General features: G+C 36.7%; 2 protein-coding genes across 6 annotated transcripts in view; one reads left to right on the plus strand and one right to left on the minus strand.

Annotated features, from left to right (window-relative positions):
- METTL8 (methyltransferase 8, methylcytidine) overlaps positions 1-876 on the minus strand; it is a 26,756-nt gene extending 25,880 nt beyond the window's left edge. For 2 of the 5 annotated variants that reach the window (XR_007777946.1, XR_007777945.1), the window contains exon 1: positions 447-876. Coding sequence is in view for 1 of the 5 variants with exons in the window: in XM_030241068.2 (XP_030096928.2) it covers positions 104-160 (57 nt within the window). In the remaining 4 variants the exon portion in view is untranslated. Of the gene's footprint in view, positions 1-103; positions 366-446 lie in introns of those variants that run through there. The other 3 variants (XR_007777943.1, XM_030241068.2, XR_007777944.1) reach the window with 2 other exon arrangements.
- DCAF17 (DDB1 and CUL4 associated factor 17) lies at positions 872-20,142 on the plus strand (the record flags this gene model as incomplete). Its single annotated transcript, XM_009087985.4, has 14 exons — positions 872-1,129; positions 2,349-2,452; positions 4,360-4,450; positions 5,359-5,501; positions 6,294-6,372; positions 6,509-6,598; positions 8,650-8,757; positions 9,256-9,361; positions 12,844-12,986; positions 14,384-14,493; positions 14,875-14,962; positions 16,467-16,550; positions 17,923-18,078; positions 18,846-20,142. Coding segments are annotated over 14 exons (1,686 nt in total), but the record flags the coding sequence as incomplete, so codon positions are not given.
- Between the last annotated feature and the right edge of the window lie 4,229 nt (positions 20,143-24,371).

The following is a 24,371-nucleotide window of genomic DNA, read 5'->3' on the forward strand; positions in this document are numbered from 1 at the left end:
CATCTTAAGAAGTTTCTGTTGACCTTGGAGTTTTAAACAGGTTTCAACCAATCCCTTAACCTTCCTCTCAGGTCCGGGTACACTCAATCCCGCACTGCCGTACCCAAAAAGCCTCGCGGCCGGTGGCCAAAGGCTCGCAGGTCCCAGGCCAGGCGTTCATCCCCAGGAACGCTCCGCGCCCAAGGCCGAAGGCTGAGTTCTACAGCAGGAACATTTTAAAAGAAAGAAGATACCAGTTCCCACTTCTCCTTAACTAGCTGCCACAAACAAAACTTTCCTGATTTAATTGAAAACACAACGGGTAAAATGTTTCCATCTGCACGGCCCGCACGCCGAGCGGCCGCATCCTTCAGCGCGGGATGGGCGGGGAGCCCGGCCGGGGCAGAGCTCCTGGCGCGCGGGCGGCTGTGTGGTCCAGGCCGGCGGCCGCTGCCGGCGATTCTCACCGAGCCCTGCGCAGCGCCCGCTCCTGCCCGGTCCTCGCAGCGGTGCCTTATCAGCGCCAACGCCGCAGCGCTCCCGTCCGGGAGAGTGGCCCCGCTTGGCCGTCACCCGCGGGCACCACGCGGCCGCCTCAGCCGGCCCAGCCCGCCCAGGAGAGGCGGCGGGAGGTGAAGCCCGGGCGGGCCGCGCGATTCCGCTCCCGGAAAAAAACTACAGTACCCGGCGGGCCGCGGGCGAGGCGGCGCCGGGCTGTCCCCGCCTGGCGTCTGCGGAAACCGGAGCTGCGGCGGCTGGGGAAACGCGGGGCCAGAAGCAACGTAGGAAGGCCTCGGTTTGCCTCGCTCGACAGTGGAGGAGCGAGGGGCCGTTCGGGCCTTTTCTCGCTTCGCTTCACCTCTCGCCGGGCAAGGGCGGGGGTTTGAGATAAACCCGGCGCAGGCCTGGGCCTGCAAGGCTGCACGCCCTGCCGAGAGCGAGCCTGGAGCGGGGGAGAAAGGCGATCCCGCCCCGCGGGCCGAGAAAATGCCCGCAGGCGGCCGCCGGCGGGGGCAGGGCCGCCCTCCGGGCGTGCGGGGTGCACAACGTTTGCCGCCTCCTCACCCGCAGGGCCCACGGCTTCTACGCCAGAGATGCTGGTGTCGCCCACAGGAAGAACCTGGGACTACTCCGAAGGATCATGTGTCAGGTAATAGGCTGCCTTTCGGCGCTGGCCGCAGCCCCGCGGTTTGGCCTTGCAGCCCAGGGGGCTGAGCGGCAGTCCTCAGGCCAGGCGTTCGAGAGGTCCCCGGTCACGCTGGAGAACAAATCTGGGGAGAAAAAAGGTGCAGTTTTAATGAAGAGAGTAATACTTTAAATTATTTCACAAGGCCCGTAACTAGAAATGTAGAGAGGATTGTGCTGGGCAAAAACTGCAAAGGCACTTGTATATCTAATAATTGTGTTAGAAATAAGTTTTTACGAGATTCTATAAAACTTATTTCCATAAGGTGGCTTCATATTTAATACTAATCATAAATTCTTAGTGCTTCATGTTGAATTTGAAAGGAGTTTGCATAATAAGGTAACTGGCAGGAATTTTCAGGTAAACATAAACCCAGTTCTCCGTGCAACTGATGTTACAGAAAAAACAGGAATTAAACCAATTACAAACTGATTTTTTTTTTTTTAGTCACAATAATTACTGCTTCCATTTCATAGTTGATAGAAATTCATTAGAAAAGAATGTGGAAGTGAATAGACTTTTATATTGAAAATACATTTATTGGAAGTCAGATGAAGTGTCTGCTTATGTAACTAGATCAATAGGCATGCAATGTTTACTGAAATAAAAATAAGTATGTCTGACTTACACTTCTTTTTTCGAAGACTTGAACCTTTGTTAATGGTATGGAGCTCCTGATTTCTCAAATGCATGCAAGAAACTTTAATGTGAGCCATTTATTTCTTTAACATTTTGGGTGTTTATTGCAAATAATGCATTTTTCTATCTTTCACACTAAACACCACCAGCAGAATGGAATTAAGTGCTCAATAAATCAAATTAATTACATATAAAAGAATTCTCTGCATATTTATACTCTGGGGAGTTTAGTCTTTGATTTCAAAAGTCACCATGGAAGTTTAGTTGCCATTTTTAATACAGGCAAGTTAATGACAAAATATTCCTTACCCTTGCTGTCCATAATAGCTAATTTAAAAAATTTAATTTGGTCTTTAAAAAAGACAAAATTTCCTATAAAAGGTCTGTTAATTTTATTTATAAAAACCAAGTAAGACTCTTTTCGTGTATTCAACAGTAAAGTTTTAATTAATATAAGTTATTAAGTTGCAGGAGCCAAAGAAAACATTTTCAGAAGCAAAGTTTGTTACAAACAGCCATCACTGTTATAACTTTTGTGTTTCAGGAAAGTACTAAATTCAAGAACGTTTGGACAACTCATTCTGCATCTCCTATTGCATATGAAAGAGGAAGAATTTACATGGACAATTACCAATGCTGTATTACCAGGTAATACATTTACAATCTGAGGTACTGACTTACAGATTTGAGACTGATTCTGTGTTATATTGCTAACTTTACTCATACAAATAGCTGCTGTGAATTAAATGGAGTTTAAGTCATTGGGAGCAATGAACTTGGGAACAAAAAATAAGCAGGTGATAAATCTTTGGTTTACAATCTTTGCATTACATTTAGATGCTGTTTTATCTTAATGTGACACCTACCTAGTAAGAGAAAGCCTGATCTTTTGGGTGCAGTATATCCTCAGCTTTCAGAGCAGGAATGGAAGATTAACAAAGTTTTTTAGTCTTGCACTAAAAAGCCAAATGTAGTTCTTTGTAGTTTGGCAACTAGCACTGTGCTAAAGAGTGTGTCACAGAATCAGCCTATGTAACAAGCTTGGTACTATGTAAATTCTCTATAAAATACGTAAATTTTTCTTCATGTAGAAGTACAGCCTGCAGTATGTGCTAATTTTTGCAAATGTATTTTGTAGATCAATTCTCTGATCTGATATAGTCTCCTGTTCCATGATCATTTGCAGAGACAGGTTAGGAAGCAGCACATGGTAGGGTAGAGGACAGGAAATCTGTGTGCACCAACCCTTGTCCTTGCCTACTGTGAGGGAAGTAGCATGGACTTGGAGAACTGCATTGCTGAGGAAGTTGGGGACAGAGCAGTTTTGAGATGGTGTCAAATGATACATAAAATACAAACTACTCTGTCAGGGTAAACCACTAAGAGTCAATTAAGTTAATCTAGCATCCACAGCTGAGATCTAAATCTGCTTTTATTCCTACATTGTCTGAATGTTTTCAGTACTGGGTTAACCTGTCTAACATCTTTCAGGTTTTTCTTTGTCTCATCCTCTCCCAGAGGGCAAAACTGTGCACAGTACAATGCTTTTATTTTGCTGCCTTTTTCCCAACCTGGAAATGACACTCAGTTTTAGTAAGGAGGTAATATAAAAGGGGATCTTTAATGAAGGCCTTCAGAGGCAGTTATGGAAAGATGTCCACAAAAGCCCACCCTTACAGGGATGAGTATACATTTATAGGTTTTAGGAAATTAGCATAATTGATTAAAAGCCCCAGTTAGGAGGACAAGTGTTGATGTAATTCCACCTCCCAGGTCAAGCCCTTTCTCTGGACCCCCCCCTTCAGCACTAGTTGTACTTTGTCCATGAGAATGTATCTCAAAGAGTTGTTCTCAGCCTTGGTTCCCAGGTAGAACCAAGATGGCACTGGGGCCTTGTACCTCCCAGAGCTTGAAGCTCTGAAATTTGTTTTGTCTTTCTGCCTAGGGAAAGGCCATGTAAAAGTAGTGGGAAAACTAGCTACTAATACAATACGTGACAGAGTTACAAATATCTGTGTGAAGAATACAGAGAATATATAAATGGAAAAAAAAGCAAAACCCAAATGGCATCAATTTTAATTAGTAGAGGGTTTTTTAAAAATATCTAGACATGATGCCACACCTTTGTTATAAAAGGCAGCACTGGAAGAACCTGAGGGGAAGGAAGGTTCCAGGATGATCTATGATGATTAGCTTTTGAAATATGCTTTCTTCATAATGTATATTACTAGAGCAAGAATGTTACTATTAAAGTTGTTACTTAAAAAAAAACCAACCCAAAAACTAAAAGTAAACCCAAGCCTAAAAACAAAAACAAAGCAACCAGACCAAAAGATTTAGAGAAGGTTACCTTGAAAATACTACATTATATTAACCATTGTATTTAAGGCTTTATTTTGAGAGCAAGTTCAGGTATGTTTACAAAGTAAAAATAAGATGTTTAGATTTCTGACCTGCCGAAGGAGAAGGCAGGATTTATAGAACTGTATGAAATGACTTGTTGATAGAAAGTGGTCTATAAAACAGACTAATGATTAGCAATCATTTTCCTCTAGCATTGCACAACAGCCAAGACTAATTTATCAAAAGTCAAAGTGTGCCAAGTCTGAAAAAATAGAAGATGCTTTATTATTGGAATGCCCACTGGTAAGATTACTTTTTACTAGAACATTTTTGTGCAAATACTAAATTAATGTATTTTGATGAAACATTTAAAATGCAGTGCTTTTTCTTTCCAAACTATTTTCTCAATGTTTAATGGAATTAGGTCATTAAAGGTTTGCAACATATGCCTTATTATATTAACTGAACATTTAGAAGTATACTTGTCTGAATTTCTCAGTAGTGCAATCAAATGCTTTTTTCATAAGCTTTCATGGCAGATTTTAAAACCAGTGCTTTTATTCTTATGCAACTAATTCTTAATTCCTTACAAAATAAGTTCTACTTATATTCTTATGTGTTTTTTAAATTGCAAGGACAGTAGCTGGGAGTTTTAGTTTTCTTCAGATCTGTTGACATTAAAAAAACCAAAAAGCAGATACACTGGAGGCCCATTGAAAGGACCCTGCCCAAAAACACTTCTACCACTTCTGCCTGATAACTGCATCATTTCTCTCCTTCACCCAGTGTCCACAGAGCTTAGAAATATTAGCCCTGTCCTTGAGGTGCCTAAAACTAAAGCAGTGTAAGTACCATTTGTAGCAGTTACTGTTATCACTGAATGTCTTCTTTTGAAATACTTAAATAATTTTCTCTTCAAAATTTGTATCAAATAGATCAATAAGCTGTTAATTTTTGCAAGGCAAAGATTTTTTTAAAGGGTGCCTTTTCTAGAAAAGGTAACTGTCTTGCAAAAAGTGTGACAGTAGATTATTTGTGTTATAGGTAAGTATTTGATATGGACATGAGCTTAGAGATACTGATCTGATTAGTAGGCAGCTTTCCTCCCTCAGTTTTTGAGGAATGTGTATTTATTTTTGTGTTCTTCTGTGTAAAAATGTTTTTTATTTTCCTGATACAAACTTTTTTCTAATAGCCTTTTTTTTATGTAGGGGGAAATGCTACCAAGTCCATCAGATTATAAAGCTTCCCTGATAGTCTTGACAGTGCAGAACTGGCTTCTACGTCTCTCTGCTGACAGCGGAGAAGTACTGGAAAAAGTGTATCTTGCTGGTTCCTGTTGCAAATTCTTCAGGTATTAAACAACATCTAGGCTTTATATCACTAACAGTCAGTAGTAGTATAGTGGAGAAGGAGAGCTTAATATAATTAACAGTGATTAGTACTACAGGGGAGAAGGGGGCAATCATGTTATTTTAGTACTGCCCTATGGCTGACAACAGGCTTGTTAATCTAGACCGTGAGTATTGTTCCTGCATGCTCTTACTTGTAGAAGAATTTCATTGACTTTGGTATTATGGTGTCAAATTTGGTATCAAGTTCCCCAAAACCTAGCCTACTGTTTGCTTTTCTCTGACAGCTTTACAGCCTTTAGTATTGCAATGGCAACATACCAGGAGAACACTTTAAGAGCTGAAAACCACACCTGATCAAACATGCAAACAATATGTTCAAAGTTTGAGCTGTTTTTAATTTGCAAAAGTTCTCCTCCATAGGGTAGCCATATTTCTCTTTTAAAGCAGGGCAGTTACTGCTTCTGGTAAACTGCTTCTTTTTTTGGTTTTCAGAAAATAATATTTTCTTTAGGCTGAAGGATAGGAAAGTAGTGATTATGAAGGAAAGGAGAAAAATTAAGATAGTGAATATTCACACTTTCCAAATTTTTCTCACGATCCTGTATGAAATAAGTCATTCCTAGTTCCATGGATTTCTGCTTTATTGCAAACAGCACCTCTTCCAGATTAAATAGTCACGTTTCCCTGGGCACAGACATCTGCTTAGTTATAGTTGGTTATATTTTATGTGAAATAATACATTAATAAATGGTTTTTAAGTGGTTAAGACAGGCCTTTCTTGTCACAAACAGGTATCTGAGCTGGGATACTCCTCAAGAGGTAATGATTGTAAAGTCAGCTCAGAATAAGCTCCCTGCAGCAGCACGGCAGGTAAGTGTTGTAATTTTTACAACATTGATTAAAAAAAAATTAAAGCACAAAGATGGGGACGTTATACTTGTTTACTATGGAAGAAGATAAAGATGTCCCACCTTTAATAACTATGTTCACTATTGTTCCTTCCCAGGCAGGAATCCAACAGACTGTATTGTTTTATCTTGCTGTATTCCAAGTTTTGCCTCTTTCATTCATTGGAATGCTGGAAATAAACAAAAAGGTAAGTTAATTTCTATAATAATATGTAATCTGTACTGTAGTTCTATGGCAGCTCTAGTTTAGACACTTATTTCAGAAGTCATACTTAAAAGCTTGTAAAAGGAATTGAAACATTAGTTAGCAGCAGTGTTCTTGTGTCTCATAGGGGCGTTGGAGCAAGTATTCTTAATTCTAAGGACCAGAAGAGAAGCTACAAATGGATTCTCATAGTGGGTTACTCTGACAGGCAGCAGGACTTTAGCCTTTTCTTAGAGCGAACCCTAAAGTGTTTGTACACTTCTTTTCAACTCCTTAAAGACAGATTTGCCTCTGAGCCAGTCCTAGTCTATGAATTCTATATGCAATTACAAATGTTTCACACTTTTATTATCACTGTTACTGAATGACAGTAACAGTCAAGAAGAAACAACCAGAGTTCAGTTTCTGACCTGTAAGTGATATACTGAGGAAGAAACTTTGAGCCAGACTGTAATTTTTACTGTTCTATTTTAAGTCAAGAAGACTCTGGATGCAACTTACACGTGAAACAGTACAAACATGAAAACTATGTCTGTGTAGGTACTGTATCTTTTAGGATCCAGAGTTATAAGCTGGAGTTTTAACTAGTGCTAGGTTGAGTTGAGGCTGTTATTGAAATTGGGCCTGGCAAGTCAGGGCAGGGGTTTAAACTTTTTCATTTGGGCCCATGAAAGTTTGGGGGTACTGTGTATTGTTCTGTTCAAAATTAGTATTTAGGACTGGAAAAAACATTACCAGTATCAAAGGTGTTCTCAATCTGGGTAGGAATGGCATGCCAGTTTCATCATGGTCATAGCAGGCAAAACATGTGAAGGAGCACTTCTTCAGCTGGGTCTGTGCTGAGTAGTCATCAGAGAAATAGTTAAAATTGGAATGGGCAGGGCAGCATTTGGGATGTGAGAATACACCCAGCAGGAGATGCAAGCAGTGAAGGCAGTGCCAGACCTGACACACATCAGTGGAATGTAACTGTTAGATTGGAGTTGGGGTTAGTGTTACTGCCTAAGGCTGCAGAATGCACCTCATGTATCAGCTTTACTGAGATGGTATACCACAATACATTGTTAGTTCAGAGTGGCTGAGGTCTCAAGGATAGAAAGGAGACTTTAGGGTTGGAAGATTATTAGAGTTTGTGTCTGAAAGACACTGAGACCTAAGCTAGGAAATGTATTGAGAAAGCCATAACACTAAATCAAAGGCAAAGTCTCAGGAGTGAATGTATCTTTCAGAACCAAACAGATCACATAATCGTCAGTAGTGTTAAGATGTAGGTGTCTTACAGATTCTGGGTTTCTTTAGCTTTTATTGTTTTTAAGCCTGTTTTAACTGGTTTAATTGCTTTTTCACATAGTGAATCAGATTAAAGAAAACTACATATTTAAGCATATCTATTAAAAAAACCCTATCAACTTCACATGTTGAGATTAATTAAATATTAAGAATTAGTTTGTGGGGTTAGCTCAGTGATGTGTTAAGCAGTGGCACAAATGAATAGTGCATAATTTTTAAAAAAGAGAAGTCAACTTCTCATGTATATGTTTAATTTGGATTCAGAAAGAACCCTGTACTCTGTGACAGCTGGATAATGTAGTTTTAGTACAGCTGTATGCAGTCATAGAGTTGTGATTAGACTAGTATTTTACACTGGGGATGAAGAAGGAACAGAAGATATGAAATCAGGACTTTTAGATCGAGTTGCTAGTTTTGCTAGCGTGGGATGCTGAATAATATTATCTATTCATGTATGATAATAACTGGGTAGCATGATATGAAGATATACTGAGAATTGATTAGAGCATGAATCTGCTTGCAGAATATGACTACTGTAACCTCAGGTGTTATTGCAGTGCAATGGATTAAAGAAACTCAGCAGAACAGATGAGTTACAGAAAATTTGAACTTAAACACTGATCATAGAGTTTGGTCAGAATAAAAAAAAGTGATTGCAAAATCAAGGACATAATGTCAGTTATTTCTGTTTTCTCTCAATTATTTCTTCTCTAATAGAATATTTTTTACTTCATTTTATTCCAGATTTTTGGTAATAGTGTGACAGATGTTGCTGTTTCTAATGGAATCCTGATTGTAATGTATAGCATGGGTCTGGTCAGACTCTATAACTTCAAGGCCATTTTGGAACAGGTAATAAAGTAGAGTTTTCACACAATCCATGCTATTTTTGGGTAACAAGTCATAAATATTCATGTACTCTACATAAGTACATGGGGTATATAGGTTCCTGCCTAGATCTGTTTACAGTCAGAAGATAAAAATGGACAGACTATCAGAAAAATTACTCACAACAGTTACAGGTGGCAGAACATAAGAGATACAGGGTCAGACAGGCACTTCTGGGGAGTCATGTCAGTGTTACACCAGATGTGCTTCTCTCTACACACCTAGTCTGTAGTTATAGATGATTGCTAAGGCCAGAATCTGGTGGGCATGAGGAAGTTTGATCTCAAACAGAACTGCAGTCAGACATGCGAGTTTATATCCTTCCAATCAAAAATCAAACAATTCAAAAATAAGACCTCAAGCAGTATCTAACAAAATCAAGAATGCAGTAGTAATAGAGAATAAAACTAAACAGCAAGTAAATATGCATCTGTAAAGCTAAATTGTTCTGTATTATTTTAGTTCATGGAACAACCATTTCATTTGGGACAAGAATTCAACTGGAATGGACAGGTGGGAATTGTAGGAAAGTATCCATTTGGTCTTCCATGTAACATTAAAATAACAGGTAATTATGATCTTTGTATTGGCTTGACTGTGGCTTTTATGGATTGATTGTGGCTTATTTCACAACTAAGAAAAAATGTTAAAATTACTGTACACATATTGTGCTGTAGCACATAGTAAAATGTGCTTCGCTTTACTTCTAATTACAGTAAAAATTATATAGGACACACCAAGAAAACTGTTAGAGCAACGAAGCTATCTGAAAAACTTTATCATCAATGCATGAAATGGAAACCCCTTTCTTTATTTCTGTGATGCAATTGCTCTTGAGAAAGAGGAAGGACTAGGATATCTGTTAGTAGCACCCAGAAATAGAATATGGTATGTAAGCAAAAGATGTGAGAACATTGACTTGCAGAGGAGATTCAGTGAGACTGAATACAGTTTGTCTGACTTGCATTTTGATATTCTAAATTGTCAGAAATGTGCCGATTTCAGTAAAATGAATTCCTGAGAAGAGAAAAAATTACTAAAAACAATTCTAAAGCCTCAGATCATTAACTTAGAAGTGTTCTGCATTATGTAATGAATTCTTTCTCTAAAAGCAAATAGTGGCTTCTGGTGGTGCACTTGAGATTAGAATTTGGTGCTAAGAATCTTGATGAATGACCAAAGCCTGAGACTTCTTTTGAAATTTCTTTTCTTACTTTAAAAATACATTCTCACAAGCCTACACTTGAGGCATCTAAAAACAATTTAAAAGGCTTGTTTCATAAACATCAAAGAATGCATGCATTTATGTATTTAATTTTGAATGTTTCTGTATTAAATGTTTTTTTCAGGTGATTGTCCACATAAAAATGTATTTTTTTTTTCCAGAGTGTCAGATAATAAGAGACAAATCAATCCAGATTTATATAAAATTATAAAGTACACAAAGAAAGTACAGACTTACGTAGTTATGTAGTGAGGTTATAATGCAATGTTTTATCAAAACAAAGCAATAAACTGCTATATTTGATGTGTCAGTTTTTGCAAAGGGAAATTTTTTGTCTCCATCTCAATCTATGAAACCACCATTTAATGTTAGGGACCTGTGGAAAACCTGATGTGGGAACTTTATTAGGAAGATTTGATCTCGTGGCTTATAGACCATTACAGTTTTTAGTTTTGAGATTTAAAACCAATGTACTGAAGAAAACCTTTTTGATCTATAATCATATTCAGGAATTTGTGGTTAGGAAGTTTTGAACCCATGACGTACATTTTCATGCTTGCTTTTTGCAAATAGTTTCATTCCTGTGGTTTTTGTTTTCTTCCAAGAATGAGATGGGCAAATGCTTCAGTGAGCAAGATTTTAGCAGTTTCAGAGTGCAGGCTTGTATTTACGATAATTGAACTGTGTGTAGTCTTCTTTCTTACTTAAGTCCTAGCCTCCCTACAGAAATTGCCTGAAGGGATGGGCATTGTTACAGTAGTGGTTTTATGGTGTGAGGTACCCAAAAGTGTACAGAGATCAAAACTTACAGGCTAACATGTACTATGCTACAGCTCTTAACTGCTGGGGAGGAATTGATTTTGGTCACAGTGTGTGATTTTCTGAACAGCTCAGAACATAAAACTGTAGTTTGATTTATTGTTAGCTGATACAGTACTTTCAGGAAAAAAAGAAAAGAGAAGGATACTTTGTAGAAACCTTTTCTTGTTGTTATTTCTTTATTTTTTATTTGCATATAGAACACTTGTTAGTGCTGCCAGGAACAGCTTTGTTTAGATAACTTTGCAGAGTTTAAAGTAAGTAAACAAGCTCAACTGGAGATTGAAAACTGGTAAGACTTGGGAAAAGACTTGCAAACAATAAAACAGGAGGTGTTTAGAAACAAGAGCAAGTGACATACAAGTGGGAATGATGGAGTTGAGGCAGCAAAATCACATTATCACAGTGATTTAGGTGGAAGCCTAATAATAGGAAAGGCATATTTTATAAGCAGCCTCTACTACTCAGTATTGATATACTGTTGAGATACATTTAGTCTATCTATATATATAACATATAATTTAGTATATAAAATTATATAATGTATAATAATAATTTATAATATAATTACATAATGTATACTAAGAATTTATATCTAATGTATAATTTAGTCTATCTACCAGAATTTTTGAGGGACGTTGATATATAAGCTTTATTTAAAAAGTTGTTTAGGTGAAATGTCACAGACTTTCTTAGCTCATTTTTCATTTTCTGATGGATTTTAGTATCAGCAGGTACTTTGCTTATGCTTTCATCTTCAACATTCTCTACATTTCCAGCAGATGCATAAGTTTTTTATAACATATAGTTTGTCTCTTGCACAGAATCTCCCATTTCTTATGTGTCACTCCAAAAAGCAAATGGGACACAGCCACTTTCCAGCTTAGGAAAGACTTCATTTCCATTGGCAGTGAACTAATTCCAATCAATCTAAATGGCTAAATTGATGGAAAGATGAACAAAGGAAGAGGAAAGAAGCACTCCATAAACATAGTATGTGATGTCTGTCATGTGACAGCACCATTGGCATTCGGCTAATTATCTAGACAAAGCAGGAAAAGAACAAGTCAAAATTTGGATAAGACCTTTGGGACTCAAAGTCTACATAAGAACCTTGTTCTTGCACTAATTCAGTTTGGGTTTTTATATTCTGCCTGTTTAAATTTCCCTCATAATTGCAGATTTTCTCCACATTTTGTCAGTTTTTTCCCCAGCTTTTCTCTGTACTGTTAGAAAGACCTGGTCTTCAGTCTAAAATTGATTCAGTTATAGCAGCTGTAGAAATTGCTTTAATTTAGCTAGTTGGCAGAAGTTATAAAGTTCATTTCATTAAAAATGCCTCTCATTTAGTAAAAAGAAGACTTGTACATCTCAGTAATTTATCCGAACTGAACTGAAAGGAAAACTAGATACCTTTTGCCATTAATTGCAAAAAATTCTGTATTTTGATTGATTTTTATGAACTCAGCTACAGATTGCATCCTTTGTGGTCCACACTATTTGGTTGTATTACACAAAAGGAGAAAGCAGAATCTGAATATTCTATCTTCCTGCATTTAATTCTGTTATTTGAGGTTGCTGCCTGCTGTTTCCAGTTATTTATCACTGGTTTTCTCACGAGAATAGTGACCATCTTGATATGGTCTTTGATCTGTTCATGTATGCATCCTTTCTCAATCAGATGAGCTGGAATAATTTTAATTATTTGCTGTGTCTTTGCTTGTAAGTCAGAGGTACTAGAAGAGTATGCAGCATCAAGATCTGAGAAGGCAGTAACCCTCCTTCTGAACGGATGGAGGGAAGAAGAGGGAACTGCAGATGTGCATCTGGATGCCAAGAGAGGTAGCATAGCTGGCACTGGAAAAGAGTTAATAGCAAATGTGTTTCCAGCAATCCTCAAAAAGTTCTGAAGAATTAGTAGCTTTATTGGAATTTAGAATTGTAAGCATCAATGGAATGATGACTGTTCTGCTGCTAATGGTGTTAACATTACCGAATATTTGCAGATACCCCACCTTTGCTATTTGAAGCATCTTCTCTGGAGAATGCATTTCAAATTGGAGGTTACCCTTGGCATTATATCATCACACCAAACAAGAAAAAACATAAAGGAGTCTTCCATATTTGTTCTCTGAAAGACAATGCTTTGGTAATACATTCAGAAAACAGCTTCTCTGAAATTAATGTGTATTATGTTTGTCTTCATCTCTTATTCTGAGTAGGTTATAATACCTTTGTTTACCAGTGCAGTGCTTTCACAGGCTCACTCCAGTATCAAATTAGCTATCCCATGGAGTCATGTGTGTAAAATACTTTCTTCTGAAGCAGTACTGCTTCTCATATTTCCTTCATTCCAATACAGTAGTAGTGCAGTCAGAGCTACACAGCACTGTATTCATGACTTAAAAGTCTCATTACCTGTTTCCTTGCATGGTAACATCCTAATGCACTTCTGACTAGTCAGCCTAAAAGATGCTGACTACAGAATTATTTAAAATTTTATGATATTGCAGAATAAATGTCCTTTATGTTTGTAGTTTATCTCTGACTAGTACCTTCTTTCTCTCCCTAAAAAATATTTGATTGCTCAGTTTAATCCCCTTCTGTCCCGATAAAGGTTTTATTAGTTAATTTAATCTGTTCCTAATTACTTTTCTTTATGTACTATTCATCATACGAATACTGTTTTTTGTGAGCTTTCCATCTCAGCTTTTATTTTGAATGTGAAATTGACCTGAAGATCATTCTGTATTTCAAGCAACTTTTGGAGCTGTTAAGAGTTTTTTGACTAAATAAGTCTCATCTGTAAACATCCTTATCTCTTTTGCTTGCCTAATCAATTATTTTCCCTCCTTATTTTCAAAACTGATGTTCCACAATTGTAGCTGAAGATCAATTTTGATTCAGATGGACTTGCAAAATCCTTTCTCATCTGTTTTTTTCTATGTGGGTTCATATATTTGGCATGATAATAATTTGAATGACCAGTGTCAGCTAAATTTAATAACAGAAGGCCGCTGCCAAAATCCCAGGATTTTGACTGGCTTGCATCTGATTGCTGAAATCACAAGGTATTCCAGGCTTACATGCTCCACAGATAATTTACACAAAAGTGGCTAAGCCTGAGGTTTGAAGCTCAAGTCAAACTCTGTGCTAATGTTTGTTGCATGCCTTGCCACATGCCATGTCTGGGATATTCAAATAGCTGGAATTGTTGAAGTGTTTGCACAGTGTAGGTTAAATCTTCATTCTGCTTAGTTTCAGGAGAGATAAGACAATATATCACTAAGGTACAAGGTTATTGCTTACTGCATATTAAAAATCTCAAAACTACTTCACTGAGTATCTTGAGAATTGGAACTGAGTTTTTTATTATTATTGTTGTTGGTTTTATTATTGTTCCACTTCCATCCTTTCTGGTCATGTTTAGGAGCAATACTTACAAACCTCCAGAGGTGTATAGTGAGGAGCTCAGTACTTCCTCTTTAATTAGATCTGTGAGACTTTCAAAATACTAAAATTCTAAGCTTTCCTTTTCTTCTTCAGGCAAAAAATGGCATACAGGATATGAAATGCTGTTCACTTGAACCTGACTGGATATATTTCCATCCAGATATGTCAGGTAGAATAATCCACGTGGGACCAAATTTGATAAAGTATGAGCTTTTTTTACTCAAATCTTTTATTCATTAGAGAAGTTGCATAACTGCATAAATTTAGTAGTCTGACGATTTGCAGGCCCAAACACTTATCAGACTATAGAAATTATAAAATCTATTAATTTGTCAGAATCAAACTTTCTTCTAGAAACATCTGCAGATTTCTGTGTAATGAATGTGAGCACTAGAGGCCACAGTTTAGATTTTGGTATGAAAAATACTGTATCGAAATTCCACTGATAGATTACAAAAATATCTAATTTCCATTTTATTTCTTTATTTACAATGTTTTAATGTACTAGATTTTAAAAAATTATATAGAAATGTAGTAAGCAGATTAGAATACATGACTTAATTTGTAATTTGTTTCTTTTGTAGAGTCTTAAAGCTTAAGGAAGTTAAAAATCATGCAGATCAAATGGAAATTGCAGAAGATTTTACGATTGTAGCCAACAGAGAAAACTGTGTGAGTTTAGTGTCTGAGATCACAATGTGTGATTTTGAGCTATGAACGGGGTTTGCATATTTGTATTTTATGAGCTTCATCCAAGGTTTATTGAAAGACATGTTCTGTCTTCATTGGACTTCAAGCGGTATGAACAGAATTTTGAAAGCAGTAACACTTTCAGGATAGATTTCTGAAACCTTCAGTCTTTTCTTTAGTTTTCAGTGTTCTTTAAGGTGTGCAGTGTAACCATGTATCATGGATATAAAACATACTTAAAAGATGGTGACAGATTTGAAGGCACCTTCACAAATGAAGGTGCCAGCAAGTGATAATTGTGTGCATGTCTGGTGCTCAGGTATGTTGATCATACAAATGCTAGAAAAGTTTCAAGTCTCTCATAACAAAGACACTACATTGCTTCCAAAAGTCCATTCCTTTTCCTGGCCTTTCATGACTGTCATTCTCTTGTGCCAAGTTTGGCATTCATCCAACCCTTGGTGAGCCAAATCTGTGCCCTAAAATAACAGAATAACCCGGCAGAAAAGGTGAGTACTTTCTGCTTGCTTGTTTTGCTGAACTGGAGCAGAACAGGACTGCGTCATCAGTGGATCAGAAGAGAGCAGAAAGGTAGAACCAAGTGTGAGAGGATGATTTAAAACTAGTGGTAGAACTGAGCTCTTTAATCACCTCAGTTGTTTCATGAAGTCTTTTGTGATATAGAATCACAAAGACAATCTAATGTCAAAAAGGTTAAAGAGCACACATGAAAAAAATTCTGGGTAGTTCCTGGAACTGTCATTTTGATTCAGCAGACAAGGTTATGTCTTACCTAAAAGCAAGTTTTTATAGTTTGACTACTGTAAAATGTGCAAACCTGTGATGCTGATTTTTAAGCTTTTGTGGGAAAAAAGTCTGTGTATTAAAAATCTTCACAAACTCAATAACAAAACTTGTATTGAATTAAAAACTAAACTTCAGGTTACCTAATAACTTGCCATACTGCTTTTTGAGAGTTGTGTAGGTAACTTCTGTTACAGTAAGAAGAAAGAAATAAGAGTTCTAATCCTGCCTATGCTGTGCTTATTCCTTTTGACTTCTATTAAGACACTGATAAGCTATTTTTTAATATTTCTGGTGTTGGAAGGCAGCCATGGTGGTTTAAGATGCTACTTCTCCCATCTTCTGGAAGTAAAAGTTTAGGAAAAAAATCGGTGGTGATTTAGCAGTCTTAATTCTCATTCCAGCATCTTGGTTCTAGTCACTTCTGTTCAAAAAATTATGGTAGCTGAGAACCTTTGCCACCTCTGTGGGACACCTCTGAATATGAGTAAACAGCAATAATATCTCAACTAAAGTCACCAAGCTCACGAACTCATAAAGAAAACAGCAGCACCAGGGCTGTGCATAGTTAATGAGAAAAACAAGGTCAGAAAGCAAAATATATGGAACAGATACATTGTCAGATCATTAGGAACTACATTGCTCCGAAGTCTAGAGACACTTTTTTTATGTTTCTCCAAAGGTGAACAACAATGTTACTGTAACAGCTTCTGGTCGGGTGGTGAAGAAGCGTTTTACCTTGCTGGATGATGACCCAGAACAAGAGGTAACTGAAGTGAGAGCACTTCATGGATTGTTTTAGTGTTTAGCTAGCCAGAAGCCCTTCTTGTTTTAGGTGCAGTGGGTGTAACTAGTAGCTGTCTATATCCTTGAATTCTTTATTCCTCTTCTCTTTGCCTTCTACCAATTGCTTCACATACTGTTTATCATCTTTTCTTCATGATCAGCATTTGAGCTTTGTATTTTTTCTTTCTTTCAAGAACTGATCTTATGCCCCATGATATCATTCCATGTGACTTCAATGGCACAGAAAAGATATGTTAATGTGATAAACCCATTACTCTTTTCTCCATTTAAATATCTACTTTGAACGTTTCTTATAAAGCATTTTATGAAATGAAAGAAACTTTTTCTTTTCCTCTGCTTTAGGATCCTCTTGTCTTTTTTATAGTATCTCTCAACTTTATTTTTCTCTCCCAGTTAGTTTGATTGGATTGTAGGATAAGGTATTTATCACTTTTCCTTGAAGTATCTGCTTCTTGAGATTGAAAACACCACTTGAGTCTTAAAAGGTTATGAAAAATATTTTTTAGCTCTGTATCTAGAGCTGGATCTGTAATTGACATAAGCACAACAGGTAAAATTCATCAGTTTCTGGCAGTCACTCCTATTTTTTATTCTGAGGAAGTAGATTTTACTATGGTAAAAATACAGCACAGTCCAGTATAACCCTTAAGGGTCTGCAGTTTATTCTATTCACTTTTTCTTTTAACCATAATAAAAGTAATTGTACATTTTTTTCCTGTTGTTGCACGATACTTGTGATTCCAGTAAATGTTTTTACATTATAGAAAAAAGGACTGGCTTGAATTTAGAGTATGTCACAGCAAGATTAGGCAATAAAGGTCATTCACAACCTTCAAATTTTGGTGTCAGTTCTTCACTGACCTATAATCTGTGGAGCAGGAGAGAGATCTGAACAGAACCTACAGATTATTCATGGACTTACTCTAATGTACCCATTCCCTCAAAGCCAATGATGGTTTAAAGCTACATTGTCTATTAACATCTCTGCTTCAAGAGCCTAAATATACTTCTTTGGCCACTTCAGAAGTACTTCTTTTATATTTCTTATATGCTACATATAAAATACATGTACTTGCACATTAGGATTTTTCAGAACATCACTTCCTTTTCTCCTGCTTAAGGAATTTTGCTGAAATTCCCTGACAACTCATGTTGGGAAAAATGCCTGTTGGGTATCGGGCTCCCAAAGTTTTCTTTTGGATGAGAAGTCTTAAGAACTAGAATTTGCCCAATACTGCTTTCACATGAAGAAAAAATAGCTATGCAATTTAGGTAGAGGGGAATGTGAATTGGTGTTCGATTTGTAAACTTGAGGTTTTGTTTTTCCTTAGACATTCAAAATTGTGGACTATGAAGATGAATTGGATTTATTATCCACTGTGGCAGTTACCCAGATAGGAGCTGATGGAAGAGCTCACCTTGACTTTCATTGCAATGAACATGGGATTCTACTTAAGAGTATTCCATTAAAGGAGTCCTGGGATGTGGTGAGGAAAATTCTTGTCTTTTGTTCCCACTGTCTCTTCCCCATACTCATTCACATACCATTTCTGTTCAGATTTCAAGCAGGTATATAAGTAGCAAAGGGATGAGATTTGCATAAAATAACAATTACAGCTCTAAAATTTCAAGTACTCCATCAGACAGTAATTAATTTACTTGAAAATCTCCATTATTTGAAATAATTTTTTAAAATTTTCTTTTCTTTGTTGGTTGCTTTGTTTGGGGTTTTTGTGGTTGGGGAAAGGGTTGTCTTGAATGTATTTCTCAAATATTTATTAAATACTCCATGGCTAGTTACATCAGAGTAACTTCTCAACTTGTAAATAGTCTCCCTAGTTTAACTTGAAGTACTCATGCATAACATGAAGCATAGACCTCACTGTATATATATTTGGCAAGGTGGAATGGGCTGTTTAAACAGTCCAAGTTGAGGTGGACATCCAACTTAGATGGTCTGAAATTTTCAGCACTGTTACACCTCTTTTATCATTGACTGCATAGGCAGCTTGTGATCTTAAATCAGATGCTCTGAACTTAAATTCCTAAAATAGGGATGTGAGAAACTTTTCAAAGTTATAAAATTCTGTTCTTTATCTAGAAGAGCAATCTCTGTGTATCCACACAAAATTTCTGCCTGATCATGGAGTTCACCACTGTTAAATATTTTTTGTTCCCTGTGGAAAATGATACAGATATTAGCAAGTTGTGGAAATAGAGACTGCAACCTGAACTTTTCTTTTTCTCATTTCAGACTTACAGTCATGAAGTTTACTTTGACAAAGACCTCGTATTACATATAGAACAGAAGCCTAATAGGAGATTCAGTTGTTATGTTTACCAAATGGTATGTGATACTGCAAGAGATGATGATCCTTAATGCTATTCAAAAAACCAGGAAGTGTTTAGTAAAAAAGGAAGGAGATCTTTTGTATATATTTAAGCCATAAACACCAGCTACAGAGAATTTTGGATGCTATTTAAGGATACTGCAAGAAATGATGATTCTTAATGCTATAAAATAAATGAGAAAGTGTTTTGTAAAAAAAGGAGGGAGAACTTTTGTATATATTTAAGCCATAAACACCAGCTACAGAGAATTTTGGATGCTATTTAAGGACTCCGTACATAGTAGTCAACTACTGGTTTTCTGGCTGAATTTAATCTTAACGTTTTTGTACTACTAGATAAGGTCTTGTTTCTTTTTTTCTTTGTGACACTGTACACTTGCCTGTAGTTTATCATTGCTTTTCATGTATTCACCAGCTTATCATTAATGCTAGATGCAGCATTTATTGCTTCTCTTCAGCAATAGGATTGAAATACTGGACATCAAGGAAAAAGATGTGGACTTACCTATTATCTACCATCTGCTATGATCTGTCTTACATAGTTTTACCTATGCAACTCTGATGATGCCTTAAGAGGCTACCTAAAACAGAGGCTAGACAGTGTTAAAAGAATAAAATAGGTATTTATAAGAAGGCCTTCAAAGGATACACCTTGGGCAGTACAAAAGCCCGGCTGTGGCTCCACCCAAGATGGATGATAGGTCACATGTTTTCACACTTTTCTAAGTTTTGGTCCATTTACATACTGGAGTTAATTGTCCAATTACAGCTTCAGGTTATGAAGTCCCATCCTCTCAGACTGCTCCCCTCAGCTCACTGTTTATACTTTTTGGGCCTGAAGCTGCAAAGGTGTCCTTGGTTCTTGGGCTGGAAAAGGATTGTTTTGTCGAATTAAACTGTGAAGAGAACTTGCTAACACTTAACATGAAGTTCAGAGTTACAGAATAATGCAGTACAGAATCTGGAAAATATGAAAGCTAAAACTTGAGGCATCTATAAGACAAACTGTTAATTAATCAAAGTATGTAAAACTATCTAGGATAAATTTTGTATGTAGTATGAAAATTGTAGTGTTACCATTAAACCACTTAGACAAAATCCTTCTCTTGGTTTTGTGTGAGAAATAAAATCACTCAGGTTTTCTGGTTGTGTATGTTTTGGTTTAAAGAGAAATATTAATAAATTATGTATTTTACTGTATTTTTAATACATTTTTATATGTTTTTACCTATATATGTATATCCAAGCAATTCTCTGCTTGACCCTGTTAAGGTTCAGGAGCTCCCAGCTGTTCACCCTTATTACTGTGTGCAGCCTATCTGAAACATTGGAGTTCTATGTGGTATATTCAGAATCTGCAGCATGAAAGCTTTCATTTTAAATTAGAAAACACCCACAAAAATAAAACACAGGCTGTAGACTTCATGGTGATAAAGATGGGCTCAGGAGCATAGCTCATCAAAGCAGAGCTCACTATCCTCACTGTTATCATAAGCATGGTAACTCTAAATGCAAATATTTATTTTTGCTCTGGGCTTTACTAATTAAGTTGGATCATCCTAGATGCTGCAATAGAGAAGAGCTCTAGAAAAATGATAAAAGTTTCCTTTTGTGAGTTTTTAAGGAAAATGTAATGCAAAAGAAAAAGTGAATTATAATTGTGGAAAGAAAAAAACCACAAAAAGGACATTTAAAAAGATCATGAAACAACAATAAAAATAAAGGGCAGCAGCAACACCCAACTTCCACCCTATCTTCCCTAAGTTTTCATGTTTTCACTTTGAGTCCAGGAAAGAACACCTGTCCATTACCTGCTATTTTATAAGTAACTACTCTTAAAAGCTCTACTCTTAAAACAGAAAACCCAACTTTTACGCAGATACTTAAATTTTATGCTCATTGCTGTTTGGCTTTTTGAAGCAGCTCCTCCCAGGGCAAGACATTGAAACTGCATCATTTATTAAATAGTGCAGGTACTGTTCCCATGAACAGTCATGAGGACAAGCTGTAGCTTTCAGGAGTTTGCTATGTGTCCCAGTGGCTAATTTTTAAGCTATGGCAGACTTACAAAGTGAGAGTTGGGTACAACTATAAATGTACATCAGGTTTTTTTTGGTTTTGTTTTTGTTGTTTGGGGTTTTTTTTAATGCAGCAATTTGTAATGACCAAAAGTGGCTCAGACTTTGATGAAGATTGGGTCTTTTTTAAGAAATTCTATCACTCTAAATGCACACTGTGTTGCTGTGCTACAGATAATGGCAGATTTCCATCCTGGCAGCTCTCACATAGACATTTTCATTCAGAAACAAAAGAGGTTTCTATTTACTTCAAAGCACCTTGAAAGCTATTTAAGAACAGAGAATCCCAAACAACTAGCCCTGAACACTTGTGAGTGTCTTGGCACCCTACTCATAGTGTGGAACACACTAAAGAAGCAGGATCATTAAATGCTTATGGTTTGTGCTTTTCAAGCTGTGAGTTGCTTTCTGTACTTATGCAGGGACCCAGAAAATTCTAAAAATAAACTTGTGTTTAAATGGGAGGAAAATGCTGACCACAAACCAGGAGTTTTTAAACTATTTGAAATAACTGTATCTAAACCAAATACAAATACCCGCATGTTTGGTGGCAGCCTACCTGAATTTACTGTTTTTACTTCAAGTTATTTCCTAAACAAAACTCAACCACCAGCAAAAAAGCTAGTACTTTATACTTTGCCAGGAGATTTTATATGCAAACATTTTTTAGTCACTGTTGCTGGCAGGGGTGTACTGTTTTGTAGTGTCAAATTGATATTAAATGTGAATTACTGCATTAGATTAATTAGAGAAGACAAAAATTTTCTTTACTTCTCATAGGTAGTAACTAACTCCTTTATGATCAGGAAACCCATTTACTGATAGGTTTTTATTTTACAATAATCAGACTAAGAAACTGTTAACGTGAAATTGTGAGTACTCTTGTTTCCTGTGATTTTCCGGGGGTGCTTAGCACTCACACTGTGGTTTCCAGAGTAAGCAGATAAAACCTCAATTAATTACATCAAATGCAGTTTCAAGTGCATCCTTTAAAAGATCAAACCTGAAAGGCTTATGGCCTATGCTTCCATTATTTTCACTAGCACTAGATGCCCAAGGGAAAAAGTTTACATATATATATTAGAAAGATGTAAATATACAAGTGAACTCCTAATGTGAGGAAAGACTCAAATGTGTATTTCACACAGAGTTGACAGGATCTCAGCCACTTTTGCCAGCATTCACAATTAAGTAACTTCACCCAAACTTTCTGCATTTTCAATGTGCAAAAATGTTCCTTTCTTATGTCCAATTACTTAAACAGCACAGTTTCTTGCTCATTTTATTCTCATTTTGTCTTATTTTTTCTCATTATTGAGAAAAAGACTTTGTATCACTTAACAGTAACTGAAGATTGCCAAAAACTCAACAGCAAGAATTTTTTTCCTTATGGAACTGTAACAGCTATCCCACAAGATGGAACAGCTAATAAATTAATTTGATTCCCAGTTATAATAAAGATTGTTTAAAGGAATACTTGCTAGAAAGGACACCTGTGTAGGGTGGCACGTCAGACGAGTGTTTCTGAAAGAACAGTTGTGAGGAACTGCTGTTTGCTGCTTAAAGCAGGGTCTCTGAGTACTCTGCCTACAAAAAGTAAAATGTTGGTCTAGTAATTAAAAAGATCCTGGACTAGTGAATTCATGTTGGATTTCACCAAAGGTTGTTTGAAACAAACTTTTCTACTGTTGCCAGAATGAACAAATCCTAAATGGTAAGTGCAAAAAAGGGTAAGTAGTAAAACTGGTTTTCTAAGACTGAACCACAAAAGAAAATATAGAACAGCAACTGAGTTCCTTTCTAACTGACAAGTATTACTACACTGCAAAACCTTTAAAGAGCTTATTTTTTCTGGACTTGATCTGATATGTCTGTAGCAATGCCTCACCAATAATAGCTGAATTGTATCAACAATTCAGAGAAGATCACTTGAAGCTCTCTGGTTGCTAGACTTGTCATTTCTATAACTATGGTATTTATTTCTGCTTTACTGAAATGACAAAACGATGACCAAAATCTTCAGGTTATTATATTCTTATAGAATATCGAAAGAATATAGATTAGAAATAATACAGAAAATAATTTTATGTCAGTGCATTCAAATATTTATAGATTTAATAAAGTAGTCAAAGTGCTTGATTTGGCTAATAAAAGATTAACAACTGCAAAAATAGATCGCTTTTTTTGGAATTGATTTTTTTAATAAAAGGAACTAGGTATCCTAGCAGAGTGAAGAGTTACAATAATGTGATTGCTAAAAACCACTTGGTATAGCTTAGTAACTCATATAGTAAATTGGGAGTACAGATGCCTTATTCCTGCCTGAGTGGAGAAGGAATAGTGTTGTTGAGAACATTATATTTTTAGGGAAGAGTAAGGGCACATTCTTCTCAGGAAGAAAAAAGGAAACATGGGAGGGAAAGCTAAAATTCACTGGAATTATTCCACAAAGTGACTCAAGAACTCTGGCTTACTTGAGATGCTGCAAGAGAAGCAATGCATTCCACATGACAAGCTTGCAGGCTCTCCAGACAGTCCCCAGTAACAGCTGCTTGCCAGAAGACAGGCAGGAAAAGTATTCTGTTAACATGTTCACTTGGATGTTCCAAATTCAGACTCATACATTGTCAATTTTCCCTGTTATCTTTAGTCTCTGCAGTTAGTCTCAACTTTGGATGTTGCCCGCCTCCAGCATGCAATTTGCAGCATGTTTGCACACATTTCCAAGCTCTGGGGCAATGGAAATCTAGGAAACTCCAGAATGTTGACACCACACTCTTCCTATTTCAGCCCTTTGTAATGCCACTGCCTATTCTTTGCTACTGCCTGAAAGCTGGCTTGATTTTATGGCTGTCTTAGAAACATTTTGTTTTGTGGACCAAAGCAGCATACTTCCACCATTTCTACTTCAACAGAATCACTTTTGATTTTCTACTTTACCATGACATCTCAATGACTGGAGGACAGAGAAGCAGAAATGGGATCCCAAAAATGCTAGCCTTTTATTTGTATTTGATAAATATAGCTGTTTAGAGATCCAGGTGGAATTTCCCAACCTAGAAATTTAAAAGATAGGAAGGAGTGACTTCTCTTGGTAAGATTTGCTTTGAGGGTAAAAAGAGTGCACATCCTGCCTTTCTCTTATCATTTGAGCACATACTCACTGCCAAGGCTGGTGAGTGGTAGAGAAGAAAATAAGAAAGCACAAATAAAAACTGAAAGCAGTAAAACTTTATAATCTTGCTTTGACAATTCCAACTATTATCTCACTGTTCGACAACTTCAAAAAGCTTCTACAAAATAATTATTAGAAAAATATCCTACAACTCACAGAAGCAAAATGTTTATAGA

The sequence above is a fragment of the Serinus canaria genome, chromosome 7 (genome assembly GCF_022539315.1).
Source record: "Serinus canaria isolate serCan28SL12 chromosome 7, serCan2020, whole genome shotgun sequence".
Classification (NCBI taxonomy): domain Eukaryota; kingdom Metazoa; phylum Chordata; class Aves; order Passeriformes; family Fringillidae; genus Serinus; species Serinus canaria.